Genomic DNA, 20968 nt, shown 5'->3' with positions numbered 1-20968 from the left:
TGAATGAGGGTGTTTGTTTCTTTATGTTTGCACAAAAATCCACTGGGTCCGAATAACCCCCCGAAAGCATGGCTGATTAACATAACAGATGCTTCATCCTGGATTGTGAGGTCCGTCTGGGCTTCGACAGCCACGCGCTGCGTCGTGCTGCGTTCCGACAGGTCGAAACCTACCTGCAAACTACACACCCACTGAATAAAACAAGAGGAATGCAACCACAAGCCTCTCCCTGGTCTACGTGAAATAACATTCATTTTATTCATTCATCACAACCCTTTGGTCGTATTTAGCGGCAGTCGCCAGGGAGATGGGAAAATATCAAACAATAACAAATCAAGCCTGGAGGGTGTTGGCCGATGCGTTTCTCACACGCTTACGATGGCGTTTATCGCTAATGGCTCACGTGTCATTCGGGGTAATCATAGACATACCTGTAATTTGTGTGGGCTACGCCCTTTAGACAGGGAAAGCGTGCTATAAGAAGCCAAAGAGCAAAATATTACAATTATAGTTTGGCCTGAAGCTCTCGTCTGAGTATGGTTGTTAATCAGACTCTGACGCATACTGGATGTACTTATTTGCCCCCACTTCCACACTTTTTTCCACTCTACATTCAGCACTGTACTGCTGAGCAAACTGGCTGGTTCACCACATCCTCTGAACGCAACATCCCTTCAATACATGAACCTTCTCGAATGATCCAGCTTCAGCGGGGACACTTGGCCCATTCAGTCACGTTTGATGCTGGGTGGGCAAAAAAGTGTTTCGAAGCTTGGCATTATGCGATGTGTTGTTTCTGGGGAAAAGCCACGTGACGCGGAAGAAAAACAAACCTCAACTATAGACGGGAAGAAACTTTGATCACTCAAATCTGTACTGATAAAAATGACTTCCTGCTAGCATACAAGTTCCACCCAGAGAAAAAAAAACCACACAACAACCTGCCTGTTTTTGTACTTTTTGGAGAGCGATTATTCATCTGCTGCAGTGACATACAAGTCAAGTTATAATCGTATTCTGCATCTTTCACTACACACTTCAACTGACCAGGATTGTTAATTTCCAAACGTGCTGTTGAGGTGCAGTCATGTCTAGACACTTTTTTTTTGTAAGGAATGAAAAGCAGTGAAGAAGCCATTTGGACTGCCTGCTATTTGAGAACTCTCCCCACCAGCATTACAGGGTGAGGAGAGAACATAGCAGTTAAGTGGTGAAAGTGTCAAATACTGCCATTTATAATTCCTGCACCTGGTCCAGACTCCAGACACTCAACAAATCATTTTGACCGCCTAATAAGCACAGGTAGCCTCGTGCACCTTGCGTGGGCATGGGGTGTTTTATCAATTCGAATTAACGACTTCCTTGTTCACAAATCGTCATTTCGTGTCAATATTCTGAAAAATGACACCCAACTTCATTAGTTAAGTCAACACTTTAAAGCAAATAGCCGGAACGCCTTTTAACCTAATTTACAAACTTACTGACAAGTTGAAGTAAATGTCATGTACATTTAATGTCATGTGTCGTGTAGTTTCATTTAAAAGTGTACGTTTACTCACCTAGATAAGTACTGCGTTATCAGGGTTGTGAGCCGCCGTCTCCACCTGTAGACTATTTGCGTAAACAAGCAATTCTCTTTGACAAACTGAATTTAAGAGGCGCAAATCTGGCGCAAAGAGCTGTTGCTGTTACACAGTAGAGTTCTAGTAAGCGTCAACTCCGACTCCACCTGTGGCTGCTCGCCAGACGTTCTCACAATGATGAGCTCTTGCTGCCATGTGCTCCGACCAAAATAAAGGCTTTGTCAAAGTCAAAGTCAGCAACCCGGGGCGTGTCGCACAGCGGGGGCGGGAGGAGACGAGGGTGTCGCCCGGGTGACGATAATTGAGCCGTTTCGCCCACAAAACCACCACGTCCGCTTTCAGCGACCTCGCGCCACCTGCTGACCGAAAAAGAGAAACGCGCGCGTGCTTCCTCTGGCGACGCACTTCCGGCTCGTCCTCTAATTGGCTGATTGTGTTTACGTGACCCACAGGCCCTGTTTGTTTCAAAGGAAGACAAGTATTTTACTGAAGCACACCCACTAAGGTCTATAGGTCCACTATAGGTCATTTTCAAGTGCCATAGGAAATAGATCATATATGTCAGTTTCTTTCCCTAAGCCAGTGTATTAGATTAGAACCATGTGCTGCTCAGACTGGTTTTATTTGTATTTTTTATTCAGAGTTCTATATTTGTGATTTACATGATAAAAGATTAGGGATCTTTAGGTGACAATTTAAGATGTGCCTACAATGCACTACAGTAGTACACAGTGGGGGCTATAACCTTGTACCTCCAAAATCATCACTTTTAAGGAGACCCCCAACACACGTGACGTGGCATGTTTGTTCAACCATTAACATTGCATCATTAAAGAGAGCAAGCCATTTTAACACTTTGGATTGGTCAATAATTCATCAAAATTACACCCACATATGACCAAAAATATCGATTTTTTTTTTAAAAAATATGAACATTGCCAAATTATGACTTATGAGGTTTCAGACCAACGCCAGTTAAATAAACCTTTGGTCAGTGCCATATTGTGACAGACAGAGCAATTAGATGACAGAAGATGGATCCACCTGCCTCTCATACAACAGAATATCAGCTAGTATATCAGCTTCAAGGTAACCTACAGGCCTACATTTCACCGTAAGGACATTAATGTTCGATTCATGAAACTACTGATACATTTCCTGTTTCAATTAAACTTTGGTATTTAAACACTCCTCTTCATCATGCTGTTCACGTTGTGACATCATGAGGCAAAGATGACGCATAGCAATTGATCAACAATAGCTTTCCATTGTGATGCTTCAAACAGGATGTTCTCACAGAAGTGTGGCAAATGATGACCTTAGTCATAGTGTCATTAGCATGTTGCAAGAATAACAGAAGGTGAGGTCGATGTCCTTGGAAATGTTCATTGAGAAAACTCTCGTGGGGAATTTTGCCATTCAGCTCCTTGTTGGAGAACAGCTAGTTGTACAATAAGAACTGAAACACTAAACAGTTGGACTTGTGCATTCACAACTTTTTGCTTTCTCCCCTGTCAAAATTGACAAAAATTGCCACAAGTTTGCGTCTCCTAATTCTTGTTTTCTAGTGCAAGCTCATGCTGGGCTAAGTTCTCTTCATGCGTGAAATTCTGAAACTGCTCCATATAAAGTGCCATGTTGTGAATTGGAGCTATATAATCAAAATTGAATTGAATTTAGTACAGCCAATGGTTATATTCTAAAATTGTTAACCATTGTAGTTTTATTTTTCATTTTGTGTTAGAGAAAAGTTGTGAAAAAAGTTTTATTTTGCTTACTTTGGTTGGTGTGCACTATTAAAATATACAAGAATGTGTGAGTAGTTTTGCAACACTGCATTTTTTTAATAGCTTTAAAAAAAAAAAAAGTACCAACTATACCATACATTGGAAAAGCAAGTAGTTCACAGGCAAATATATATATTACATTTTGATTTTTTTTCTAAAAAGCTTACGCTGTACAACAATCTCCAGGTTACATGATTACTGTTACAGTAATGATGTCATACCATTTCTTAAAAAAAAAAAAAAGTTGTCAACATTGCATACTGTATAATTCTACTGCCGGCATGAGACATTTTTATGTTGGTAGTTTGAAGCAGGAAAGACATTAAGAAACAGCTACAACGTGCAAATAATGTGTGCTGTGAGTTTTTAGTGGCAAGCCAAACAACTTTAATTCAAAACTTGTGTCTTAGACTAGACAGACTTCTTCCGAACACAGAAAAAAGTTTTTTGCTTTAAAAAAAAATCTAAATATGAAATAAAAACAAGATACCTATCAACTACAATCAATAGGAAGAAATCAGTGCACGTGCTATGAAATTTTACTTTTCTGAAAAGCCTTGTGGATGGTTATAAACCTAATGGCACAAATTGTCCCTTTCTAACCTTTCTAGCGAGAGTCATGTTGCTTCTTCCAACTTCTTCAAAGATCTGAAAAATAATCTGAGAGACATTTTATGGAAACATTAGTCATCAAGTCCACAAAATATGAGAAATTCATATGAAATCACTTCAGTGGTTTGTGGTGGCTGAATGCAGGACATTAGAACGAAAAGTCATAATTCTGGAAAGAAAAACAAAGTTGCTGCAGCTGCAAATAATTGTGGGACAAAATCACTCATTCTTTGCATGTCTTCAGCATCCAGTCTTTCTTATTCTGGGTTTATATGCAAATACGAAGCCAGTGCAACACACTCATGCACTCATGCAGGGATGTGAGGACTTCTCTTGTATTCATCTCCGGTCATGGAAAAGGCGTGAACATGCATGTCCATTTTAAAGTAGGTGATTGTGGCTGTTGAGCTTTTGCAATGTGAATCCATTTGAAAGTGATCAAACAAGAAGTCAAACTGGTGTCACATAATTCCCAGGGAAAGTCCCAAAAGCATGAGTCCTTTCTGACGTACCTGTAGCACACATATTGAGAATATTAAGACAGAAAAAGTCAAGCAACGCTTCACTGCAATGTTCCACATTGTCCACTAGATGGGAGCAGCTTTCACTTCGGTTTCGTTTCAGAAGGTAATAATCAATCACTCACCTACAAACCAGCCATCGTCACATTTTTCCATTACTTGTACAACGTCGCCTTCTCTGAGCTCCAACTCATCTGCATTCTGTGGTTTGTAGTTGTAGATAGCTTTAAACCTGAAGGGAAGTGAAATCACAAACTCAGCTCAGTTATGACAATGCGTTATTTTGTTATGGTAAAATGAAGTACTATATTACGGTTGGCGTTGAACCACTGTGGAGCCAGCAGTGTTTGGCACTTGTGCAGGTGGGAGTGAATTGTCACTGGGATGAGAGCGAGCACCCTAGAAAGAAGAATGAATATCTCCTGTCAGGTATGCAAAAGTAAAGAAAAACACAACTTAAAGGGGAAGTCAACCCCATTTTGTTGACACTAATATGTTCTATGCATCCCACTGATCTGAATATATGACTGGATTGCCGATAGCCCATACACCAAGCCGTTGAAGTCACAGGGCAACCATCTTGCTCCTCCCATCTCACGAGCAGACAACTATAAATTATATGGTATACGTACAGATTAGCAATATACAACTCGTAGGCAGTTTGTATAGGGGCGGGGTGGTCACTATATTTTAACAAGTAAAAATAAATAAATAAATACATTTAAAAAACAAGTCCTTTTTCTTTTATCGCTCATTCGACCACAATATTAGATTTGGCAGAGGCATCTTTTGTTGAATTACAGTTATAATTTAAAAATATATACAAATATCCTCCTGTAAACATCATTAAGCAGTCCTCTTGTTTATGTTTAACAAATTTAAAACATCATAAATCATGCTGTATCTACTAATTACTGTCTAAAGTGTTCTCCAATTTCGAAAATTTAAATGTATAGGATCGTATGCCGAGAAACGTTTCTTGGGAGGAGCAATATGGCGGCCTTGTAACTTCAAAAGTCTTGGCCTATCGACTATCCAGTCATATATTCAGACCAGTGAGTGATTTTAGGTGAATTAATGAGCACACATGCACGCACATATGCACACACACACACACACACACACACACACACACACACACGCACGCACAAGTACATACAAAAAAAAAAAGGTATTGTGGTTAATGTTGAGTTAGTGGAATATGAGTTAAGCAGCAAAATCCAGCAGTTTTTATCAATATCATTAGGTGGCCATTTTGCCACTTGCCGTCGAGTGAAAATGACATCAATGTTACTCACGTCCCAGGTAACAACCAATCACAGCCTAGCTTCAGAGAACAGGTGAGCTCTGATTGGTTGTTGCCTGAGCCCTGAGCAACTATGATGTCACCTTCAGTCGACAGCAAGTGGCAAAATGGCCATAACTCATATTCCACAAATTTAGTATTAATCAGAATGTCATGTTTAGACTAGTGAGGTCACATACAACATATTATTGTCAAGAAATGTTTAAGATCGACTTCCCCTTTAACAGATGTGGGCATGCAGTGAGTGTCCACTGGAGGCAGACCTGTGAGGAATCGTATCTAGGAGTGTTCACCGTGGGCCCCCCTGTGCTATGTGCAGATGCTGCCGCAGAAGCAGAAGGTGATGCAGAGCTGAAAGCGTTGTGGTTGGCAGGTGAGGCAAGTTTGGAAGAATTATGCGGCCACCGATTGGCAGATTCTCTGGATATAGGCGAGTGTGACTGTAGTGGTGCACCGTGAGGCACAGGTGAAGATGGGTTCTGGGGGGAGTGCTCTCGCTTGGGGCTGATGCACGTGGGGCTGAAAGGGGACAATGGTGACTGCAGGCAAGGTGAGTGAAGCGGACGTCCCGGACTCTGAGGTCCAGGGGACATTGGAGACATGGGGCTTGTTGAGTAGTCGTCCGTGGAGTATTTGGTGCGGGGCATCTTGTTGACCTGAACATAGCTGGCAGGGAAGATGCCACTCCGGTTGGTCCCTGAGATCCTGCCCTCCAGCCACTTGTCATTGACACATCTGGTGATACTTATTACTTCGCCCTAAGGAAGAGAATCAACACAAAAGTTACTTATTAAACCTTCTTTACTTAATTATGATATCCTGACAAATTCCACATTCAAGTACATATCATTGGTGAGACGACACAATATTTGAGAGGAAATATTGTAAAGATGTAACATTCACCATCACACAAGAAGAAAGTAGTGTTGCAAATTCTATTGCGCTGCTGCATATTTTCCTAAAATTAGTTTGACGTGCTTGAATGCAGTTACTCATTTACATGGAAGTGTTACAAATGATTGTTCTCAGCCTTCAACGACAAGAGCCAAGGCATTGTGCACATGTTTTTAAAGTTATTCCAGACATTGAGATGCATATGATATGAATCAGGGGTGTCCAAACTTTTTCCTCCGAAGGCCACATGCAGAAAATAGAAAGCTGCAAGGGCCACTTATTTATTTATTTGTTTTTTACTTTAACTTACTTTGTGTTAAACATGGTAAAGCCAATCAACCAAGCAATTATACGTTGTTAATGTTTATATAATGGAGTTATTTTTTGAAAAACTGCTACGTCAAGACTTTCTGTTGAAGGTGATACGTTTTTTGGTGTACTCTCCACAATGTTATAAAGAAAAAATATGTTATTTAGCTGTACATTTATTTGTGGTCTTTGCATATATAGAAAAGTTTATTAGTAGTAGTGGTAGTAGTGGTACGCTCTAAAAAAGAGAATCGTTGAACCAATTTAAGATTACAAATTTAATTACCAACTTTTTTTTTTTTTTAAATCGCTTCAATTGGTAAAACACGATTGAATTAAGCTTGTCCAAAGCGAATATATTAAGTTTAATTAATTATTAGTTCATTAAACTTAATACTTTGGATTGGAGCCACTTTGGATTAATTTAATTCAGGTGAATATATTAAGTTTAATGAACTCATAATTAATGAAACTTAATATATTCACTTTGGGCTAACTTAACTCAATTGTGTCTTACCAATCCAATTTTAAATGATTTTTTTTTTTAAACGTTGGTCAACAAATCAATTTGTAATCTTAAATTGGTTCAACAATTCTCTTTTTAGAGTGTATTGTAGCCATTATCCTTTTCCGCCCACTCTTTCAAAAGATACATACCTAATGCTGTTATATTTAGTGTATGCCACAGATCGCTAAAAACGGGACAGAGGGCTACAAATGGCATCTGGACGATAGTTTGGACACCACTGATCTAAATGGTTTTGAGTTGTCCTGCGGTGGCTGGTCAGTAGAGGGCGCTAGAAAACACCCACACCCAGAGCCGTATATAGAGAGTTTGGCCAACAACTCTCTTTAATAATAATAATAACAATAATAATAATAATAAAAATAATAATATAGGTTAGTTCATTGGGTTAAAGAGTTGTACGCCACCTCCCAGGTCGAAACAACACATCACAAAATTGGAGATGATCAAAATAACTTTACTCATCATTAATCTGAAAATAGTGATACAAATATTTTTTAATGTTTTATTTTAATTAATATCAAATTTGTATTATTTAATTTTGGTCTGATTCAAAGTAGCTCAGCTGGTGTGGTCAGCTGACAAAATATTTGTATCACTATTTTCAGATTAATGATGAGTAAAGTTGTTTTGATCATCTCCAATTTTGTGATGTGTCTGTTTCGACCTGGGAGGTGGCATACAACTCTTTAACCCAATGAACTAACCTATATTATTATTTTTATTATTATTATTATTGTTATTATTATTATTTAGGCTCCAGCGCCCCCCACGGCACTTGTGAGTACAAGTGGTTAAGAAGATGGATGGATTATTATTATTATTATAAAATTAATTTTAATCATAGTAATGAATTTTCAGATAATGGATGGATGGATGAATTTAAAGAATAAGATCCAAATAATATAATGTGGTCAAAACATTGCTGAAGTATTTTAAAGGCTTAAGAGTGAAACTACCTTTCTATACTTTTAACTACTGTGTAGTCATTTCAACCCTAACAGACTTTCTCATACAAACACAAACAAAAATGCTGTCTAATGCTCGATTAAACATAGTAAGATGGTCAATATGTATGTACAGTATGTATGTACAGTACTCACTTTTCGAAAGGGAAGCTCAACCGGAAGGTCTGCATTGAAATTATACAGCGCTACTGCTTCACCGTAGTCCAGCACCTGCACACTGGGGGGCTTCATAGGCGTTGGCTTCTCAGATGGAGGCAGAATCTGTGACAGGAAATGTGTAAAGCTCAGCTTCACTATGTTAAAAGACAAACAGCACGGCCTCAGATTCACAATGAAGTCCTTTTTACCTCCACATATGTGGTGGGGAAGATGCCTGCTCTACCGTGATGTTCTCCTTCAAACCAGTTGGCGTCTACTTGTCTGTGGATGTAAACAATGTCTCCCCTGTGCAGTGTGAGTTCTCTGTGTGAGAATGTAAGAAGAAACATGAGCGCCAACAGGTTACAACGCTAATGTATCTGGGACGGCAGGCGCATGAATCCATGTTGTCTCTGTGCTATATTCATTTTATAAAGTTTTTATCAAACAAGTAACTCACTTTGGCGACTGAGCCTGGAAATTGAATTTGGCCCGAGCTGCTTTCATCTGAAAATGGAAAAACTATTTAATATTTCATTGAAAATAATGTGACAAAAGGTCAGTGATGCTTTTTATTTACCTTCTTTTCTTCTTTCTTAGGCGAGCGCTCCATTGCGTCATTGGCCGCAGAAAAACGATCTGCTGAGCAAAGCGATCATACAGCGGGATTAGTGGAGCCTAAAAAGTCCTCTATTTCATGTGTTATAATAATGACAAAAAACAGCCAGTAGGATCTTTAAAACAGTGAACCTTTATAATTAGGTTAATCTCATAACTAAAACAGGAAAACAAATGGGATAAAGCTAATCTCAAACAACTATTTGAGGCTCGACTTTCCTCCCTCCACATACAGCCACCTTTTATTATTTATTTATTTTTATTTTTTTAACAAAACCACCACTTGAAAACTCTCAGCAGCAGACAAAAGACGCAATGGAATACAATCATGGGACCACAAATTAAATTACTGGGCAATTCTAGCCAGTCACAACAAGCTCATTAAGAGTGTACAGTCTTGTGGTGTGAAGTGTTGCTTTAAACAGCGGACTTCAAGAAAACCTAGCAAACTGGCATCAACAACTCATTAAACAATGAAATGTGTTTTTTTGTTTTTTGTATAGCGACATGGACGGACGGGAGAACATTGTTTACCAAATGTAGGAGCGAAGACTGATGAGGGGCCAGCAGAATGAGGGATGGGCTGCTTTGGCGCAGATGAATGGCTGAAAATAAGTGATACACATGAGGTATTTGTTTACATATGCTACTACTTAAGTCATTTTCAGGTCTCTGTATTTTACTTAAATATTTTTCTCATGAAGATATTCCCCAGCCCCAAATGGCCTCATCGAAGAGAATAGCTTGATGCTCAAGAATGATTCTGGTAAATGTCATATTAGATGTTCTTGTTGTTGAATGATGTTTGAATGTTTTGTTAGGCAGTTCACAATGTTAGCTAAGCTAAGGAAGCACATTGTTTTGCTAGCAAGCACAAACATATTTACCAGATACAAATGCACAAAGCGCCTCTCACTGTTCAAATTCAACAAGGAAACAATGAGTAATTATGCGAGAACAGAATTAATTTCTGCGTCCATTTGTCTTTTAGGTTTGTTTGTTTCCTCCCCCGCCATCGGCGTTAATTGGTTTCGTCCCGCCCTAAACAACGCCTGATTGGTCAGACCTAAAAAAAGGTCAGCTGCAAACGTATCAGCGGGAGCGGTACAAGATGTATTCTCCGGAGTTTGTGAACTCACAAATACCGCGAGAATTCATCTTGCTGGCAAGGTTAGTATCAGCCGTCCTCTTGTGGCATAATGTCTGACAGATGCCCATTAAGATGCCATTTCTGTATATAAATAGGAAAATGTCATAGAAAATTTCCAATAATTCCATGCAATATTAAGGATTTTTTTATATTGGTATATATAGGCCTTTCTTTAAAATTATGTCATTGTAATTTTTTCAAAAGTACTAGTGGTATCGGTGTTTGGTATCGGCCTTGTAAACTACAATAAACCGGAAGAATAAGGAAAGCTCCGTTTCCTGCTTATTTACTTTCTAACACCAGTGTTTATCTATTTCATAGAACCTATTTGACTTACAACTTAAAACACACATATATGATTGAAGGTTTAAGTTGTTCTGAATTGCTCTACAAACAAACTACCACATGCTTAGTGTTAGCAGCAAGTAAACATGTCGGTGTGACAGGATGTAGAAAAAACAGACAACTTTTTGTCACTTCATCTTGTAATTCCACACGTCCTCAGCAACAGGCTCTTTAAATAATGCCACTGAACCACAAGCCTTAAAAGGTCAATCCCTGTGAACCCGACTCAGCAAACAACAGCGAGAATCTTCCAAGAATGCATTACACGCACTGTTAGAAATGCGGAATGTCGTCAGAAGTAGTAAATGTAGCCTACTGTACTTAAAGGTTCTTTCAAGGAAGAATCTTTAAGTGTAATAAATCTGTTTTGACAAATCAGGGGGAAGAAAATAGCTAAAAGAGAAGTTGTATTACGTGGTTATTGAATTTGGTCTTTGTATTAGTTTGGAATTTGTGTTTACATGCCTCAGAATAAGCATGAATGAAAATATACTGAATATCCAGAGCTTTAGGCAAGAGCTAACAATTAATTCCCATAACAATTCTAAAAGTAAGATTTATAATAAGCATTTAATTTTTTTGCAAATAAAAACGTGCATAACTTTAAACATAAACAAACTGCAAGATGTGTAAATGAATGGCAAAGCAAATGAATCTGATTAGAATCTAACAATGTTTCTTTTGCTTACAACTAAGTAAAGCAAATGTAGTTGTATCTACTATATTGTTTCAAGTGCTCACAGACCTGTAGTTTGTGTTTGCAGCCCTTGCAGCAGTCACTGGGTCCCTGGACCGGGTCTCCTGGAAGCAGAGTACACCTTGATCAAAATGTGCTCCCTGCAGCCTCCACTGTCTCCCAGCTTGGAGGAATTCTTTGAACAACACATGCAAGGCAACACGGTGGTGCTGACCACTCCCAGGGGGGAGTTAGAAATCAACTGGGTCCTACGCTCCTTGGCTCACAGACAAGTCCACTCATGATTTCAGAACATTCAGAAACAGGAAGAGCAAGACATCGGCGCATAGGCAGGGATCATATCCAAAGAATTTTTGTAGGACTGTGAATTTGGGCGTGCTGTGCAATTACGGCAGGCACATATGACTTTGTTGAGGTGGGAGTATGAGGGAAGGGTGGGGGTTGCAGGCAGATGATTTAACAGATGAGTCAACGTGCAAGACAGGGAGGTGATTCTGTAGCCGTCATCCAGGTTGGGACACACAACAAACACGTTCTAAAGTAGCAAGCGGTGAGGCTCATACAGTCGAGATGGGAGGGGTTGGCAGTGATCTAGGGGGTAACTTGGAGTCTTCAGCTGAGACAGTCAAGGTGGGTTTGGGGCAGGGGGGGGCTCAGTACCTCACCCCAGCCTCGACGCTGCTGCTGCTGCTGCTGCTTCTGGGACAGCCTCTTTTCCAAGCCCTGGATATCCGAGTCCAACTCGGCCTCAAAGCGACTCAGCTCAGAGACCAGACTGGCCTGAGCCCAGGTTATGATGTCACAGTTGGCAATGGTGGTTTTGGAATTGTTTTCGCAATATTAAACAGCCAGATTGCTCACCTCCACTGAAGGAGACTTTGACTTGTCAGCTTGTTTATTTGGCGACCGGTAACCCTGTAAAGAGAAAAACAGCATTGAGGTAAGTGATCTTACCCATTGTGGGAATAAAAAAAAAAAAATCTTATTTCTTTAGTCTTTCTTTTCTTTACAGTATGCTCCAGGTACCATTATCAAAGAGAAAAAGTATTAGCATGAGATTCCGGGCCGCAAGCTAGCAGCAGCTCTTTAATGCCAATTTGGGACAGTTAGCCATAACCACGCTAATGCCACAACAACACACTGGTGCGTAGTTTATGAAAAAGTCTCACGATGCCTTCATGGCCCCCCCAGACTATTAGAAACCAAAGAACCATCGAACCACATACAAGGTTTCCTACAAAATGAATGGATGGATGGATTTTTGTTTAACATTATTTTTATGGGAACACCTGCATTTGTTTGTTGTAACAGTTTGAATTCGCAGTTACAATAGGCTAACAGGCTAACATGGCTAACAGTTTGATAATGAATAAATAAATAATCGTGAGGGGGAAGTGATTCATACACAGACAACTTGAATATGGTATGCGCTATGATTAGCTCGATAATTTAACTCATTTGCTCCTAAAAACGTATTAATACGTTCTATTTTAAATGTTTTAAGTGTCCCAAAGACATGTATACTTCTTTTTTTATGCTAGAGCATACAGAAGGCTTTGACGCAACCTTTCAACTGCACAGAACGGTTGATGCAATGGTAATTATTACAAAAACGGCCAGCAGGTGGCAGCAGAGAAAAATAGATCAACCAAGGCCATGTTGAAAAAAGCTTATTTACCCACTGTTCTAAACAGATTTGTGAATGATGATGAAACTTAGCTATATTATAATGCTAATTGCTGCAAAACGGAAACAAATAGAAATATACATTTTTTCCTGATGAAAGAAGAGACTCTAATCTTTCTAACACAATATACTGTGGGCCTTGCAAAATCAGTCAAAATCCAGTAAAACAGCGGGGAGCAAAGGGGGTTGCTTCAGTGAAAATGGCTGGGAGTGAATGAGTTAATATTTCTTTGTAAGCTACATCATTTAGTGTTCTTTTCTATACTGTACAATAAAGTACAGTACAATGTTTAATATTAATAGTATTTTGCAGTGTTTATGTGTTGTTATTTATTTATTTATTTTAATTATTTGACCACATCATCCCTGCCCAACTGTGTTATTCTCAATATTATCCTAGATTAACATGAAACAGCTTGTTATTTATTTGCTTCCCAACAAGAACGCAAGTTGTTTATTTCATATCAAGTGAGTGCTGGCTGTGAAACAAAGGCATGTTTGTTGCTATTAAAAGCTGTTTATGTTGTGATTAATAAAACTGCTACAATTTTTTATTATACAAGTGAAAATAACTTGGGCTTACTTGAGAACTCAACACAGTTTAACTGGAAAAACAAAAAGTCAAATTTATGTGTTTCCAATTCCGTTTTGGGTAACTATAAAACTCTGCTGGCAAGTAGCAGAAACTTCCTTCCAAATGGTAAGCCAAGGCCTTCCTCTCTCAGCTGGACATCATCCTCATTCCATTCACAGACCATAAAGTCACTGCGAAGCACCTGACGTGGTCTGTGCACAGTTTGTCTCAGACACTCTTGGCTGTCAATAGAAAATGGGGTAAAAATTTGCTGCGCCACAAAAGGTTAACACTGTAATGCAGATCACAAGACACCTCAGCTCCGAAAGATTCCTTTTACGTGTGATTGTATACACAGGGCTTTGCAGGCACTAAATCTGGAAGATTGTTTTTTTTAACAGAGTAAAGACCACAAACTCCCTCCAGTCCGTGTAGAAAACCATTTAACTAGCAAGTATAAATCCCGGTGGAAAGTAAGATCAGGAATGTGCACATTGAACAAAGCTTATTGGAGCCTTTAGAAAGAGCTGATAAATAACCACAAGTTACTCATAAGCTTGTTGTGAAAAGAACACAGACAGTATTGGTATGTTAAAGAATGAGGCAGAAAACACTCAAAGTTAGTTCCAGAATCTATTTTAAATGTTGTACCTGGCGGATGCTTACAGAAGAAACATCTTTTTCGGGCTCAAAGTCAAATATGCTCTTGGGTTTAGTCTGCCGCTTCCCTGGATCTGACAGCTCGCTGACATCCTGGCTCCTGAAACATAACACCCAAGTGGGTGAGCAAACACACACCATGGGCAGCAACTTAACCATTGCCTTAGTCGAAGTGCTGTAACAACAAATCCCAACTTGCAAGCCCACCCCCTACTCCTGACACGAACGTTGGCTTTCTTTAACACCAGGCGTGTTCAAGAGAAGTCAGAGAAAGCGTCCACAGTTTGAATTCCGCAGAAACACTTTTAAAAATTGCATGTAAATTCACATAGAGTCACACAGAAAATGCTGTGAGCAGGAAGTGGGCAACATTATTGAAACATATTTTGTTGTGTCAGGCAATTAAGATTAAGATTTTTTTATTGTAATTAATCGCACGACTTCATTAGTTAACTCACCATTAATCGCAAATTTGTGTTCTAAATGTACAATAAAATGTACAACACGATAAGTTTTCATATTCTTCTTAACATAAAAGTGGACAATGTTAAACTAGTAGAAATATGGCTGCATCTTTTAGTCATTGATACAGTAATTTCATAATAATTCATAAAATTGAGTTGAAATCAAAAAGATGGACTGTACTGTAAATAACAAATTTGATATTGATTTGTGCTGAGGTCATTTGTTGCCACTAGATGGCATAATTGCATTTGTAAGACATTGGTGACAGCTCAGTGCAGTTTTTCTATAATAAGAGCTATCTAATCTTTAATATGAAGTAACTTGTGAAATTCTGCACATTTAACTGTAAAATACAGCTTCACCCCAGTCTCCACAAATATATGCATTTTTATTATAGGTGGGAATCTTTCAATGTCTCACGATTCGATTCAGAATCGATTTTCGATTAGGAATGATTTTTGATTCAAAATGATTTGATTGACAATGATTTTTGCTTCAATCTATAGATGTGCAAGGAATTGTAATGATCGACTCCAATCTGACTCGCTAATGCTAATTAGCGCGCTACTCACTCAAAAGAACGGCTCCACACTGCAAAAAAACAACTTTTATTGGAATAACTTGATCGTGACTTTTTCCTTCTACTCTCTAATGTGGCTACAACTTAACAGTGCATTAGACCGCGTTGAACCACACTGCCCCTAAGTGGCCAGATTGGGTACAACATGAACAGCACTCCAAATAAAGGCACACGCAGACAAAGGCAAGACAGTATAAAATAATTTTTTTTTAAAAAATCAATTTTGGGACATTTAAAATCAATTCTGAATTGTACTAAATGAGAATCGCGATTCTTATGAGAATCAATTTTTTGGCACACCCCTAATTATTATTAAATTTATTACTGCTCAATTTTGACACGGACGTGTCTGCTGAGTTACGACTGGAATTCTCCCAGTACAGGCTTTCTGAGTAAGGGGCGGTCATTAATTGTGTGTTAAAAAAATTTGCGGTAGTGTAAAGAACTTTAAATTAACTCAAAATGAACACACTAATTTTGACACCCCGAGTTGTAACCAAATTCATATCTGTTGGGAGATGGTACTGCTGTTGCGCACAACAAAAACAGATGCAGCGACAGCATTGGTGAGAAGAAGAAAATGATATTTAGGCATTAAATGTGATCTAGTCCATTGATTTCCAACACCATGACACTTTTAAGCAGTGTGAGAGTCCATTAGGTGTCTTACAGAAAATTATCCAATTTCAAATCATTAGTCTGAAAATGATCTATGCTCTTCAACTAGATGGCGGCAGGTATTGTACTTACTTTAATTTGTGCGTAAATTGAAGCAAAAACATTATGACTGCAGTATACTATACTGTTTACTATTTGTGAAAATTGTGTTTTTATTTTTCTCATAGAAAATATATGAAAATATATGTCTTGACTCAACAAGGGTTGGGAAATGCTAGAGTGATAAAAGCTCTCCAGTGTATACTTGGATATGTTCAGCTATGTGTGACCATGACTGGGAATCAACTCACCAGTCAGGCAAGGCTCCATGTGGTGTTAGCCTGAAGAGATATTCATCGCCTTCTTCGTCCTCAGCGTTTGCAGTGGCCTGTTGGCCTGTGGATGAATTGTTTGTTTTATAAAGAAAAATGTATGACATGAAAAAAAAAATCAACTGTAGTAGAAACTAGATATTGGCATAATAATCATATAATTGATTAAATGAATTCTATAGATTGTGAGGGTAAAAACATCTCGAAGAGGTTGGCTGCAACCAGCAGAGGTGATGAGATATTTATAGTCTCAACTAGCTTGCGACATCAAATCAACAACATCCACTACAGCACAACTGGCACTGAAAGAAAAGGTCATAATGAGGTTTTGGAAAATGCTCAAATGCATTAAATATACTTTAACAAGTAGCCTAATAGTTCAATGGTTAGATAATGTATAATTTTCTCCATTACTGGTGAAGGAAATCTAGTCAAATACCTATCTCTAGAAAAGGAAACACTTACATCTAGCCGCCCACCTGTCTGATTCCTCCTGCTCACCCTCTAAAAAGACAATAAAAACAGTTGTGCAGTAAATAATAGCAGTTCCCGTCTCAAAAGTATGTAGTAGTACAAAAATAATAATGGAAAAATAATAATAATAAATAAAAAATATAAAAATATAAAAATATAATAATAATAAATAATAATAATAATAATTAAAAAATAATAATAATAATAATATGTCATCATGTCTTGTTTTGTGTGTCTCTGTTGTGCCGACAGGAATTCTAGCCAGGGCTGAGTGTGTGAGAGAAAGAGGCGCAGCAATCGTACCCTCTGGCTTCTTATGTATTTGTTTGAACATGCTCTTGTACCAATCTCTGGGCTTGTTTACACTCTGGTGGAAGAAAAAGAAAGCAGGTAGGGAGGGGGGCGGGGGTGGGGGGTGTATATTTGAGCTACACATTAGTAAGTAAAAACAAAATACAAAATAAAAAGAAAGATGCATTTTTGAATGCATGCTTCTTTAGTCTTACAGATCTGGAGGCAATAGGCATCCCCGTTTCATCCACTGGGCCGATCCCTGAGAATTTGATGAGTCTTTCCTCCCCAGTGGGAGACGGCTGTACCCCATTGGTGAGTCCCCCTAAGTGACAACTGCCATGTGAGTACTTTATCAAAGCATTCACCAATGCAATAATCTCATTTTTTTAATAAAAAGAAAACAAGGCTCAAATTTACCATGCGAGGGGCCATAATATGATCCAAAGCTGGGAGTCGTTGGGCCATTTCCATTGACATCAGATGCCTGGAGGCAGACAAAGATTCATCAGCGGGGATATAGAAGGCTTTGTGTCATCATTAGCCACAGTGACAATTATGAGGCATTATGAGGCCTAAGGCCAGCAAGAATGTTCAAGTATACCAAACACACCACCCCCACCCATTGATAAAAACGGTGATGCTACATTTGTCCACAAGGAGGAGCACTCGTGTGGCTTTCCTTCCATTTCAGGACATACCATGAACTCTCCAGATGGAAATCTCGCTGAGCGGAGAGGGCTGAGAGGAGGAGTTGGCAGTCCAGGGGAGATGACCACCTCTTTGGTCAGATCTAGAGATGTTATGATGTGCTGACCAGAAGGACCCCCAGGCTCCCTGGAGAAGCCATTTGGACAGCCAGCCTCTTCAACAAGCTGCCATGATAAAAAAGGGGGAATGAGAACTATATGCTTGAAGAAAAACAATGAGTGAACTCAATGGGATTTCATGTGAACATGTTCCCTACACAATAATGCATCGGGTGAGAAAGGCCTGTAATTTATTTAAAGCAGGACTGGTGGGCGGTGGAGTTCCACCCGCTTCGTCACACACCGAAACAGGACAGGACCATTATGAGCCCATCAACTTCCCCTCATCCTGTAGCAAAAGGGTGGAGCTAGGCAAGAGGGGTTGAGAAGGGGTCACTGATGTCAACCTCGGTCCAAGAAGCTCGCTGTCGTCTTACAGTCGCCATGGTGATCTTTTTACTGCCGCCTAACGATGGTCAGTCTGACTCTACGATTGGAAATTTAGAATCAGGTGCTCTGCTCTCTGTGTGTGGTTGCCGGGGGGGTCATGGGAAAGCTCCGCGGCTTCATTGTAGTGCCATAACTCTAACTGGCCATAACATTAGGCACAATGCAATCCAAAAATGCGTCTTAGGAAATTGTGTTCCGTTTGATTGACACTTTCAAAGATGTGTTCATCTGACAATATGTTTATTATTGTGATAGTTTGCTGTGGTCTACAACTGCACTGAATGACACGTCGATTTATCATCTTTATCTTTTGTGTTGCACCTCATTGGACTGAGTAGGTGTATCGAATGAAGGGACCTATTGTTTTGTATTCTCGTGTTCTTGGGGAGTTATGAAACGGCTTCATTGTATGTTTACCCCCCCCCCCTCTTCTTCTTCTTCAAAACATACAGTAGCATTCAAAAGTTTGGGCTATTTGTTATGCTCCCGAATAAGAAAGCATGTCATCTGTAACGTCAACAAAGATGTACAATTAAGGAACATTTTACCTGCGACTGCATGTGCTCACTTGTCTGTTCTTGTGTGGCAGATTCTCTACAAAAGTAGCTGCAGATAAACACACACACACACACACAAAAATGTCAATAGCGTACCTTCACAGGTAGATTATCTGATGAGTCTTTTGAGATTTAGTTGGTTTGTGCAATGCATACTAGCCAATACTGACGTCACCAAATGAGTGGAACAGACCTTTTTTAAGTGACTTAATATGGAATCTATGATTAGACATAGGCAAGCAGTAATGCCAGGTATCGGTCTCGGGTCGACCCCCCCCCCCCAAAAAAAAACTAGAAATTAGAAGAATAGAAAATTGACATTAATTTCATATCATTTTATGTAAAAATGTTATATTGGGATTTTTTTTTTCCTCTCTCTCTCTTTCATATATTTGGTGTTATATTTTGGGGAAAATTTTATGTATCAAAAGTACAAGTGGGATCTGTAATAATAATAATAATAGTAATAATAATAATAATAAACTTTATTTTTATAGCACCTTGAAAAACAAGTATTTATAATTTAATTTATAAATAAATAATTTAATTGTAATTAAAAAAAAATCTAGATCATAACATTCAAAACAACTATAGAAACAAAATAGACAAAAACATACATACTGTACATACATAAACACATAAAAAAAGCGGGAACCCCAAGGCAATACAGGAACCCCACACCCAACCAGCGGCATAAAACTATTTAAAATATGTAAGTCCCAACATAAAATAACGTCCATACAATTAATTCCAATTCATTCAATTTAATAAAAAAATAAAAGGATATAAATAAGAAACTACATAATTAAGAAACAAGAGAATACATCAACAACAACGGTACTTGATATCGGTATCGGTGACTACTCAATAGTTGCGTACTCTTGAGTCTGTAAAAAAGTTATATTGAACATTTCTAAAAAAAATATATATATAAACATATATATATTAAAAAGGTAAGAAATTTGATGCACTTCTTAAATTTAAAACATTAAGATGTTGTCAGAATTTAAAAAAAAAAAAAAATGGTGTCCTGGTTACTGGTTAACAACCAAAGTTGTCTGAGTATTGCCAATCTCAGAACCTAACAATGCTTCCAAGTTGAGCCCATGTTGACAACATGTGACATAATCACAGAACCTCCTCACAACAAAGTAATGAACAGAAATGTTTTAAACATTTTGTCAGTTGCCATTGCACCCTTGCGGACAATGCAATGTTGTAGCGTTGTTACTGTCTGTCAGATTTGTCACTACAGGCGATGTCTGTTAAAGTCATCCACACAGAAACACTGTACAATAGATTTTGCATGTCTTCAGATACGCTGCATTTTTTGGCAGTCGAATCAGGCCCTTTTAACCCTTAACCTTTTGACTGTGGCGTCATCATAAATCAAGTTTAACATCCAGTCAGAGTTGACAATGTTCCATTATCCAGCACCCCCAATACAGTATACCAGAGGAAAGTTAGCATCACCCACAACGACGACTGTGACTCACATCTGTTCTCATGTCGTCAGAACAAGCTGGACTGATGAAGCAGGTCAACTACAGACAGGCCATTCGTCTACAGTGGTCCCTCAATGGCAACAAATGATTACAACATTTGCTGTGGTAAAACTGTCAGTCGTACTCAGACTACTCTGGGACTGATGTCAACACAGCACAACACAGATTGGCTCTGTAAAAGGCAAGATCGGAGTTGATGTTGAGAGTTTATTGACAATTTAACTGTTCTGGTGTATGCAATGTAAATAGATCTACTTTGTAGAAAGTCTGAAAGAAAGGAAGAATGTGTGTGTGTGTCAGTCTGCAAAATTTGCACTGATGAGTTTTCCGCATGGGATTTGCAGCTTTTGGGATAATGGATAGCACAGAACCCATGAGTCCAGTGTTTTTTTTTTCTTTCTGGACAACAATGTCACACTATCAAGCTCATCATCTCTTAATAAACTCGGTTACATAACAGCAAAGCACTTTTTTCTTTTTTTTTTAAAGAACATTTCTGCTCACTGATGACAGACGGATGTTCATTGCCCAAAA

At 38.7% G+C, this 20968-nt stretch overlaps 2 protein-coding genes across 10 annotated transcripts in view; both read right to left on the bottom strand.

The window, feature by feature from the left end:
• pdlim2 (PDZ and LIM domain 2 (mystique)) overlaps positions 1–1883 on the bottom strand; it is a 32766-nt gene extending 30883 nt beyond the window's left edge. Inside the window, exon 1 of the mRNA XM_077562587.1 lies at positions 1560–1883. The gene's annotated coding sequence lies outside the window, so the exon portion shown is untranslated. The remainder of the gene's footprint in view (positions 1–1559) is intronic.
• A 1520-nt stretch (positions 1884–3403) lies between these two features.
• The window catches only part of sorbs3 (sorbin and SH3 domain containing 3), a 28022-nt gene continuing 10457 nt past the window's right edge, over positions 3404–20968 (bottom strand). The window contains exons 2-21 of one of the 9 annotated variants that reach the window (XM_077562348.1): positions 18921–18978; positions 17875–18048; positions 17594–17660; positions 17389–17498; positions 17186–17249; positions 16874–16912; positions 16388–16472; positions 14366–14474; positions 12316–12369; positions 12115–12234; positions 11503–11558; positions 9797–9867; positions 9225–9286; positions 9105–9151; positions 8854–8968; positions 8642–8767; positions 6073–6567; positions 4817–4902; positions 4629–4735; positions 3404–4494 (exon numbers count right to left, since the gene is read on the bottom strand). In XM_077562348.1, coding sequence (XP_077418474.1) covers positions 4433–4494; positions 4629–4735; positions 4817–4902; positions 6073–6567; positions 8642–8767; positions 8854–8968; positions 9105–9151; positions 9225–9286; positions 9797–9867; positions 11503–11558; positions 12115–12234; positions 12316–12369; positions 14366–14474; positions 16388–16472; positions 16874–16912; positions 17186–17249; positions 17389–17498; positions 17594–17660; positions 17875–18048; positions 18921–18932 — 2061 coding nt within the window. In that variant the 5' untranslated portion in view covers positions 18933–18978 and the 3' untranslated portion in view covers positions 3404–4432. Of the gene's footprint in view, positions 4495–4628; positions 4736–4816; positions 4903–6072; positions 6568–8641; positions 8768–8853; positions 8969–9104; positions 9152–9224; positions 9287–9796; positions 9868–11502; positions 11559–12114; positions 12235–12315; positions 12370–14365; positions 14475–16387; positions 16473–16873; positions 16913–17185; positions 17250–17388; positions 17510–17593; positions 17661–17874; positions 18049–18920; positions 18979–20968 lie in introns of those variants that run through there. The other 8 variants (XM_077562352.1, XM_077562357.1, XM_077562350.1 and 5 more) reach the window with 8 other exon arrangements.

The sequence above is a fragment of the Vanacampus margaritifer genome, chromosome 3 (assembly GCF_051991255.1).
Source record: "Vanacampus margaritifer isolate UIUO_Vmar chromosome 3, RoL_Vmar_1.0, whole genome shotgun sequence".
In the NCBI taxonomy this organism is placed as follows: Eukaryota; Metazoa; Chordata; class Actinopteri; order Syngnathiformes; family Syngnathidae; genus Vanacampus; species Vanacampus margaritifer.
This window is presented reverse-complemented; position numbering and strand designations above follow the sequence as displayed.